The sequence below is a fragment of the Fulmarus glacialis genome, unplaced genomic scaffold (assembly GCF_000690835.1).
Source record: "Fulmarus glacialis isolate BGI_N327 unplaced genomic scaffold, ASM69083v1 scaffold31591, whole genome shotgun sequence".
In the NCBI taxonomy this organism is placed as follows: Eukaryota; Metazoa; Chordata; class Aves; order Procellariiformes; family Procellariidae; genus Fulmarus; species Fulmarus glacialis.
Genome location: NW_009192652.1, coordinates 2,496 through 12,687, shown reverse-complemented (window position 1 = coordinate 12,687; position 10,192 = coordinate 2,496). Strand labels below are relative to the sequence as shown.

At 51.7% G+C, this 10,192-nt stretch overlaps 1 protein-coding gene across 1 annotated transcript; it reads left to right on the top strand.

Moving 5' to 3' along the window:
- Window positions 1-256: 256 nt before the first annotated feature.
- Window positions 257-9,357, top strand: MTCH1 (mitochondrial carrier 1; the record flags this gene model as incomplete). Its single annotated transcript, XM_009587162.1, has 11 exons — window positions 257-398; window positions 1,724-1,830; window positions 2,271-2,348; window positions 2,666-2,723; window positions 3,177-3,228; window positions 4,053-4,112; window positions 7,290-7,383; window positions 7,749-7,796; window positions 7,986-8,053; window positions 8,771-8,846; window positions 9,283-9,357. Coding segments are annotated over 11 exons (858 nt in total), but the record flags the coding sequence as incomplete, so codon positions are not given.
- Window positions 9,358-10,192: the final 835 nt, after the last annotated feature.

The following is a 10,192-nucleotide window of genomic DNA, read 5'->3' as shown; positions in this document are numbered from 1 at the left end:
TCTGCAATGGGGACTCCTATATAATGAGGAATGGGAGACCCCTATATAACGGGTGAGGACCTGCAGTGTCCTGAGAACCCCTCTGTAATAGGGACCCCCATAAAATGGGAAGGATGAGGACCCCCTGTACCCTGGGGACCCCATATAATGGGAAAGGGACTGCCCATGTCATGGCACCCCATGTATCTGAGGGTGACGGGGAGGACATGGCCCTTTAGCAGCTCGCGGATGCCGGAATACAAGCCGTGTGGCCCAGGGGCTTCGGGAACGCCGGGACAGGGGCAGGGACCTGCTCACGGGGTTTCTTCTGCAGGTCGGGCACGAGCCACTACCTCCAACCGTTGGGAGAAACGTGCTGGGAAGGAAAGTCCTGTACCTGCCTGGCTTCTTCACCTACGGTGAGCGAACATTCCTCCCTGCCTGCGCGAGGTCCTGCCCAAAATTGGGGCTGGGAGTGCCAGGTAGACCTCCAGCAGCACTCCCACGTCCCTGGCAGTGTCCTTGGGATCATCCCCAGGCTGCAACGAGACATAAAACGCTACAGCTAGTTGCAAAGCTGTCAGATTTACCTACCTGTTGTTCGTGACGAGGAGGTGGTGGCCCCGGTGCTGGTGCTGCATCCCCTTCCCGTGGCACGTTGCTCTGGGTTTGCACTGTAGCAGAGAGAGCGGTGGAGGGTTTAGGTGGCAGGGGTTTGCGTGTGTTAGAGGTAGCAAAGCACCTTTCTTTGCTACAGCCCTGCAATAACTTGGCCCCCTGCCCTGCTCATTTGGCTTGTAGATGGAGCCCTAAAGGGACAGAAATATCAAGAAAAGGGAAGGTAATATGCTTAGCAGGAAAAAAAAGTACTATTTTTCTTTTTGCGGGTGGAGCAGCACAGGAGAGGCAGGTGAATACTCTGTGACCTTGGAGGTTGCTTTCACAGCGGGTTTGCTGTGGGGAAGGGGAGCACACAGTCCTGAAAGTCAAGTTGGGATCCCAAAATCGGATAGCAGTACCCTTGGGGTGGGGGGACCCAGCACAGGAGCAGTACGAAAGCACTGCAGACCCATCTTGGAACACCCAGGGCTGGAAATGCTCCGGTGCTGCCCTTTGGAAGATGCATTTTCCAAATAGATTTACAGCATTGGGTGATGGAGATGTGCAGAGCCTTCCTGGCTTCCCTTGGGACAGCAGAGGATGGGGGGCAGGAGCAGTCGGTTCCCGCAAGCACGTAGTGGGTTGTATTCCACCTTGTTCTATCAGGGAGAAATTGGATCCATTGGCTTTTTTTTTTTGGCTGGAGACCTGAAGAAGTTTGCCGGGGAGAAGGTGGTGGGGCAGGAACTGAACCTGGCTTTGTGAGATCCATATTAACCCTGAATCTGACCCCCCTGGGGCGGAGGGAGGAGGTGACACAACGCACGAGATGATCCCTCCCAACCCTGGTTCAATCCAAACTGCCTCTTAGCCCTTTCAGGTGAGCAAAACAACCAGAAGACGAGAAGTAGCCCAAAATACTGGAGAGCTACCCTTCCAGATTAGACAGATGTGACAGAGAACACTTAAGGATTCTTTGCATCCTATATGAAATTTATTTAGGATAATAAATCACTTACGGTGGGACCGCAGAGTGGCTGCCGTGCTGTGCTGAGCTCTGGCACGGTTTCGGCTGAACGCCGGAGGTGTTCTCTGCGAGTCGTCCGGTTCCCAACTGATGGCAGCCTGGTGTTTTCTTACCCAGCCAGACACATTGTGGAAGTGGACGGGAAAAGAGGCCTCTTCCGTGGTCTTACTCCTCGCCTCATCTCAAGCACTTTATCAACTATCACCAGGGGGAGCGTGAAGAAGGTAAAGGTTGGCTTCTATCTTCATAAATCAGCTTGCTGGGTCGGCTGCTACTGCAGCGGAGCCAGGGAGCCTGCATGTGCCTGCACGCAGCCACGACTGCACATGGAGAAATAAAGCGTCCATCCCTCTCCATCTCCTAAGGGCTTTGAATAGTCCTCCAAGACAGGAGAAGAACAGTGCCCATATCCCTAAAACTTATTTTTTAAACAATTTTAATTTAATTTGAACAACCACTTGCCTTTTATCTTTTGTAAGCAGTTTCATGACCCCTCTCTTCCCCTGTTTTACTTTCTATCCTTCCTTCCCCTTCTTGCCTGTTTTTCTTCTCCTCCCATCTCAAGCGCAACTGCTCGTGGTTTCCTCCTGTTCTCAGACATCAAGGGTTTGTGGGTCAGCGTTTCCATCAGTTTTGACCATATGTTTCTTCTTTCTCCACTCAGGCCTTTCCACTGGAAGACATGGAGCACGTTTCTAACAAGGATGATGTGAAGACCTCCCTTAGGAAAGTGGTGAAAGAGGTGAGAAGTGGATATGGCACGTTAACATGTGATCGGGGAGATCGCATTGGGGATGTGCCTGGAGAGCAAAGGAAGCTTAAACTGTGGGTTGCGGGTGAAATTATTTGGAGAGAAACTCTGGGTAAAAAGGCCGTGGTATTTAGTAGCCACTCTGTGTCCAGCTATGAAATATTTTGTAGGAATAGAGGTTTACCACGAACAACAGATTTCAAAAAAGGGACCCGAAATGGGTTTCACTGCACTAAGGGGAAGGGCCTGGTCTGTGCAGGTGGAGCAGTGCAGCTTTTCATTCAGGTGTTTTTTTCTCCCCTTCCCAGACATCTCATGAGATGATGATGCAGTGCGTGTCCCGGGTTGTCTCACATCCGCTGCATGGTGAGTCCTGTCCCTCTGCTTGGCAGCCCTCTCGGACTGAGGATCGCCCCAAAACCCCGTTTACTCGATGCGCTTCTCTATCAGAAATGGCTTCGTATGAAACTGCAGAACAGATGCAGGTCTGAGTGGCTGCTTAGGGAGGCTGATGCTTGAGGGTTGGCCTTCAGGGACTAACCCAGCCGAGCAGCGAGGTGCTCTCTTCCCATTCATCCAAGGGCTTGTCCTAGAGATCCCGTTGCGATTAGGGCCAGAAATCCTTCCCATCACTTACAGACTAGGGGAGGGCACAGGCTTCTAATGAGTCTTGCAGTGGCGAGGACCACCGAGAGGAGCTGGAGGTGATGTGAGTTGAGGGGAGGAGGGGCAGAAGGGTCAGGTTGCATTTTCCTTCACAACCATTGCAACCCAAACCGGATTTGTTTCTTTGTCAGCCCTGTGTTTCTTTCCTCATAGTGATCTCTATGCGCTGTATGGTCCAGTTTGTAGGCCGGGAAGTCAAATACAGGTGAGTGGCTGCAGCTCCGAAGGGTTTGGGCACACAGAAGTGCGAGTCCTGGAGTCAGCTGTGCCAGACGCTCCCATGCAATGGGGGATATGGCAACCCAGGAGGTTTGGGAGACCGAAAAGTGAATCTGAGCCGTGGTTAGAGGGTGGGTGACTGCGGGGTGACAGGACGTGGGAAGGCTGGGCTCTGTCCCCTGGCGTGCCTCTGTTCTGCCTTGTGCCCATGGGTATTTTGGTGGCTGTAACGCACCTTGCTGATCACACAGTGAGTCTCCTGCCTTTTTGCTTTAGGTGTTAATGGAAAGGGAAGTCAGCAAGGAGGCAGAGTAGGTAATACAAAGCATTGCTGCAACCCTGCTAGCCTGCAAGATTTTTCCAAGCCTTTTTCAGTAATATCGACGTCTCTGCAGGGCAAAACTGCACTTGCAGCCACCTGAAAGCTAACCCACAACTGTCAGCGCAAGCTCCCAGAGGCAGGACAGGGTTCTTGGGTTGAGAATCAGCCTAATCAAAGCATATTGTGTGCTGTGGTTGTGGCACGTGTATCCACTCACACAAAGCCAAGCAGAGCTCTTCTAGCTTCAGCATTTAAACAGTTGTCAGCGAGTTGAGTGTTGTCCCAGGCATTATTGCAGACTGGCAGAGTGCAAACACGACCCTCCATGGGTTGAGGAGAAGGAGCAGAGTGGAGCTGCCTGCTGCATTGCTGGCATGGCGGCCTTGAGGGGACACTGCTATGGCTGGTGGCTGCAGAGTGCATGTGAAGCTGTGCGGGGAAGAGACAGAGCAACCTCTGCACGCTTATAGCTCTTCTTTTCTCGGCAGTGGTGTGTTCAGCGCCATCGGCAGGATATTTAAGGAAGAAGGGATCCTGGGATTCTTTGTGTACGTGAGTTGTTGTTTAAATACTTTCTCCCGTAGTCCGAAGGTGCCGATGGCTCTTCTGGCTGCTCTGCCAACCTCAGTTAAAGGAGTCATGCTGAGCTCCCCCCAGCTGAAACCTAGTCTGACCGTGGGACTCTCACATCACTCCCGTGAGCACAGATTAAATCTGTGCCTTTGACAGCGCTCCAGTTTGACCATTAAGTTTGCCCCAGATCTTATCTTCAATCAAACCTTCAGAGCCTGGGGAAAAACCTGTATTTTTTTCTTACCTTTCTTTTTCCCTTGGCTCTTCTTTGTGTTTCAGTGAAGGGGCATTTAAAGCATTTGTTTGTGCAACAGGCACCAAGATCAAGTGCAACAATGAGACCCCTTGTTGAAATAAAAGCCAGGGCCTGGATAAGAAGCACATTCCTCTGAAGAGCACCGTGGGTGCTTGTAATGAGCAGGTGGTTTGTGCTGGCAGCAGGTTTGCTTGTATGGTGGGAGCGTGATGGTGCCCGGCACAGCAGCGTTGCTGCCTGGACCAGAAGGAGCTGAAAGGTGCTTCCAACCGCTTACGAAGCATAGCGAAGCATGGTGTCACTAAAGTGGAAGTCTAGTGGACACCTTTTTGCTTGAACCCTTAATTAACACTTCTTGCCTTTTTTTCCACATCTATATAAAAGCAGAACCACCTGCTACCTCCGCTCCCGGTGGGGAGATAACTCACTTTATTATGTCAATAATAGTAAAGGCAGCTCCGAAATGTCAGGAGGGGTTTTCAGGCCTGATGCCTTTGGCTCTGCAATCACAAAATTTGGGCCTCCAGATGAAACATGAATGCACCAGGAAGAGCTGTGCAGCCCCAAATCTCCTCCATTAAATACAGGTTCCTCTGGGATGTTCCCTGTGCGTGGGGCATGGCTGGAGCATGCTGCCCGGCAGCCCTCCCTCTCCTCCACCTCCCGAGGAAATAACGTGAAAGGAGCCGCCGCATTCCCTTCCTCCACATAACATAAACACTGTTGGTAGCCTAATTAAACTTAATAGTTCTCAGGAAAGGCTTTAACACAACCCAAAATGTCTCAGGAGGGCTCTGAAGTTATACGTGCTCTACAACCCCACTAGGAAATCACACTGCTGCGAGGGGAACACAAACTGCATCTGTAGGACCAAACTGCTGCTTTTCTGCTCTCAGCCCTCCTAACACAATCCAAACACATCCACTCCCTTAAAATCGTCGCGGTGCACTTATTTCTCATGGCCTTAAAACCTCTACGCAGCAATAACAGCGGCACACGCTCACTCTGGTGGTGTGCCTGGCTCGAGATAAAGACTTTTCAGGGGATGGACTTATCTCGCTTCCCCTCGTATCTGCAGCAGTCTCCTGCTGCCAGCAGGCCAGAAAGATGTTCCCTGGGCTCTGAAACTGCTGTGCATGGTCAGCTTGAAGATGGCTTGTCCCAGCTCCCTGGCACTGGGGTTTCTCCTGCTGGGTCACATCACCGTGCATCATGCAGGCTTCCTCATCTGCCTGCTGCTGTTTCAGCTTTTAATGACTTGTCATCTCCTAAAAATATTTCTAGTCAGATCTCCTTGGACATCTTGCCAGGCATGAGAGTTGTAACACAAATGAATTCGGTTTTTTTTAGCCCCGTTCTGCAGCTCTCTCAGACCCCTGGTCTCCAGTCATCCCATAAACTCAGGCCCAGTATCCGTCATTACTTTGATGATGAAGGAGAGAGAGGGATGGGATCCTTATTGCAAATGGAACAAACAACCTGATTCTCTATCAACAGATGGGTGAGGTTTTACTTACATGGCTGCCATGGCCCAGTCCTGGACCAGCCCGCTGTTTCTGGGCTTTATTAAGCCCCTGTTCTATCTGCAGCAGCTCAAGAGTCTGCTTCAGACTTGACTTTGAGTTAGAGAAAGGATGTTTTTACAAAGGCTGACTGCTAAATGCAGAGCAGACCATCTCTTTGGGACCGGAGAGCTTTGATTTCTTTGTCCTGTCCTTGCTCTCATGTATCACATCTTTTAAGCCAGCCAATCTTCTGCTGAAGCCTTCTGCTATGCCTAACCCCTGAGACCTTGGCTGCATCTCCAGAGCTGCCAGGGCCTTGACAATACACAGGTTGTCTCCAAAAAGTATAAACCCTAACACTGAGCAAGCAAAGCAGGCTGGATCAGAGCATGCGGTCCTCATTGCTGTTCTGCTGCTGCAGTGACCACAGCAGGAAACAAAACTGGTCCCCTTCTCCGAAGGGCAGCGTGGTGTTTGGGAAGAAATCAATGACTCGGACTGGTGTGCTTGGAGGTGGCTCTTTCCAGCCCAGCAAACACTCGTGGGGCTCTCAACAGCCTAATTTTCAGAAGAACTGTCTGAAACAGGCAGGTTTAAAACACACCTGGATCCTTTTGCAGTGGAGCAACTGCACAGCCAAAGCAGGAGGCCCTGCACTCGATGCTTGAGCTGGTGCTACAGATGCTGCAGGAGCTCTGACAAACTGGAGAAACCACCTGAAACACTTTGTTAATGTTTTAGTGCCATTAGCTGTAGAAGCTGGGGGTGCTCATGCTGCTGGGAGCTCGGGCCTGTGTGTCGATGAGAGCTGTAAGCCAAAGCAGCACATCATCCCGTGTCCCCGTGCTCTCAGGTGGCAGCAGGGATGGGGAAAATCAGGGACTGGAGTGCTGCCCCCAGTTAATCCCACTTTGCGGTAGAGCAGGTTTTACAGGAACGACACCCCTCATTTTAATTTCTAAAAGGAGGGAGATTCCACAGAGAGATGAACTTCTCATTCTGCATCTGGGAGAGCATCTACAAAATGAGCTTAAGAGAAACCCACTTCATCTGTATCTTGCCTGGGTTTCAGAGCAGGAGTTGGGCCAAGAAGGGATTTGGGGTAGAACAAGGGGACTTGACTGAGTCGTGCCCAAAGAGCAGATCCCAAACTTCCTACTCCAGGGCATCCCCCATCCGGAGCAGCCGGCAGCACACATAGGACCATGTTTGAAGGCCGGGAGAGCTCTTCCCTGAAATCTCCCCTTTTCCCTTCAGTTCCTCCCAAAGTAAAGATGCATTTTGGGGGGTGGGGTTCCTCTGTGTTGGTGGAGGGAGTGAGGGAGGGCTGGGCACCTCGGAAGGTGGCACTGGGACCCTTCTGCGCCTCATGCCCCTCTTTGCCATTGCAGCGGTTTAGTCCCTCACATCCTGGGGGATGTCATCTTCCTCTGGTGCTGCAACCTCTTGGCTCACTTCATCAACACCTACGCGGTGGACGATAACGTGAGTGGAAGTGCCCGATGGAGGGCTTGGGGGGCCCGTACCAAGCACGTGCAGTTGGAAGGAGTTAATGGGAGGTTAATGGCTAATTTAATACAAACAGAACCAGGCTTTGGATAAAACACTGTAAAAGTGCTAAAGATGCCATGTCTGCTGTGGGGCTGTTTCTCAGCTGCAGTTTAGGGATCAGGTTTGATAGCAAATATCCTCCCTGATTCTCAGCAGGGATGCGGTGTGGTTACCGTTGCTTTCTGCCTTCTTTCCCTGCCCCACATCCATCATCATGGGCTCAGAGGGATGTCACGTAGTGACAGTGACAGCCTGGTGTCATCTGCCTCCTCCATAATCCCTTTGGTTTCTCTTTCCAGTTCAGCCAGGCATCGGTGATCCGGAGCTACACAAAATTCGTGATGGGGGTACGTAGGCAACTGCCATGTCATTTCTCCTCTTCCTGACATCGGTGGGGTGAGAGCTCATGGTCTGGGGGAAAAGGCTGGTCTGTACTTTATATCCAAAGATGAGGATAACTTTGCTAACACGCAAAAGCTGGAACTAGCTTTTTTGACGTGAACATGAGAGAGGCTACCAGTTTTCTTTGCTTTCAGATCGCTGTGAGCATGCTGACATACCCCTTCCTTCTCGTGGGAGATCTCATGGCAGTGAACAACTGTGGGTATGTCCGTCACACTGAGATCTAAGGCTTTCCCTTCCTTTCTTCCAGCCTCTTGTTGTCTGAATCCTCTGCTAACGATCGTAAAGCTTTCATACAGAACCGTAAACTATATGGCACCTCGCAGAGTTGGCTCGTTTCCTGTCCCAGGTTGCTTATAATTTTAGATCAGAGGGCACAGACAAGAGCAGCATAAAAGCTCAAGTGGAGAGAAATAGGGAGAGTTGTGGTGGTGTGGTCCGATCTGAACTAGACCGGAGGCAGAAGGGATCAAAGGGACCATGCTGGCTCTGGGGAACAGCACAAGGGAAAGCAAAGCTCTTTATGTGGCAATGGGTGCAGACAGGAGCAGGGCCAAGCTTGCTTTCCTAATCCCACTGCTGCAAGAAGTCTTCTGCATTCATGCTTATGGGAAGAGGACTGGATCCAAGCCGTTGGTATAGTGTTTTCTCAATATCTGCTGGCTCTTGATAGTGTAGATACAGCGTATAGTCCTGGACTTTTAACGTATCCAGGTAACGCTCCTTGTTTGTACACTCCAGGGGTAATTAAATTACATGATCTGTTGCATTGTAAATAATGAGCTGGTCATTTGGCTTTCAGCCCGGTGCGGACACTGTTTCTGTGTCCTCGCTTACACTTACTGCTGCTCTTGTGTTACCTGTCTGGATAATGTGACATCTGTACAGACCGTCTCAGCTATTTCTTGTTGCCATGCAGGTTGCGTGCTGGCCTCCCTCCCTACGCTCCCGCGTTTACATCCTGGATCCATTGCTGGAGGTATCTCAGTGCTCAGGTGAGGGAGCGGGGCACACGCGGGGCTTTGGGCTCCCTCTGCTCCTTCCTGAGATCTCCAGCGCTGCCCAAAAAATGCCTGTGCCGTATCCTTGACGTGCTCTGTGACCTGTTTTCATCCCTCCAGTTCTGGCACTGGTACAGTTTCATGGCAGTACTGGTCTGCCCATTATATGCCCCGACCTTGCAGCCTGCAGACTTTTAGCCAATGCATGGCAGACAGCAAAGCAAGGTGGCTCTGCCCCTCTCCATCAGTCATCCCTGGGGGAAGTGCCTGACCAGCACCCACAGGGCTGAAACCCCACTTTCTCCTCCGTAGCAATCCGGGGTGCTCAGGCCTTGCAGCGGGCACAAGTCAGTCCCTGCTAAACCAGCTGCAATTCCCCGGCCGGGTCTCAGCACGGCTGCCCTGACCCTGTGCTCTCTCTCCTCCTCAGGGGCAGCTGTTCCGTGGCTCCAGCCTGCTCTTCCGCAGAGCGCCCATGCCAGCCGCCTGCTTCCCCATCGACTGACTCCTCAGCAGGGAGAGGTGATAAACTTGGACTCCTCAAGAAACCCTAAGCTTGTTTTGATATATGTATATTTTTTCCTTTTGATCCAAAGTCCACGGTCCCAGAACAAGACACCTCCTCTCCAGCAAGGCCAGCAACAAGTTGGCTTCTGGAGATCTGGCTTCAGGCTCCAGCTGGATCAAAGCCCCATCCTCGTGGCTGTCTGGACCGGGACGTGTAGCAGAGAGAGCAGAAGGGAGTTGTCTTGTCTCTTTGGTCCAGCCTGTAGCTCTGGAGTCACTGGGGAAGTCTGGGAAACCAGAAGATGCCCAGGTACTAAAAAGCCAGCCCCAAAATGCAGGGACAAAAGACTGTTTCATTCTGCCTGAGCTGAGAAGTGGCAAGAGATCCAAGGTCACCTTTCTGGGAAGGCTACGCCAGCTGACCTGCCTCCCGTCTCATCTCTTCTGGAAAGGGCAAACGTTTGTGTGGCAGGTAGCTCATCCTGGGCGAGATCAACCCTGTGACCCATGTTTAAGGTTTTTAGGGTACCTGAACACTAGGGAGCATACTACCTCCCATGGGCGTGAAAGGGAGATTATAGTATCAAAGCAGAAAAGGGAAACAGAGTCCCATTACGAAGAGCAGCGCAGTCCCAAAGAGACCGGTACGGCTCGGCTCCAGGGCAGTGTTGGGACTTGGACATGGAGAGAGCGCTTGGGGAGGGATGTGCGCTGCACATAGTAACTGCTTTGGGAAGGCTTTTTGCAGCAGGACGGGCTGTATTTAGGATACTCCCAACAGAGCCGCTGGCTGTAACCTGGGCAGGCCGCCTGTGCGCATTTCTCAGGGGAGA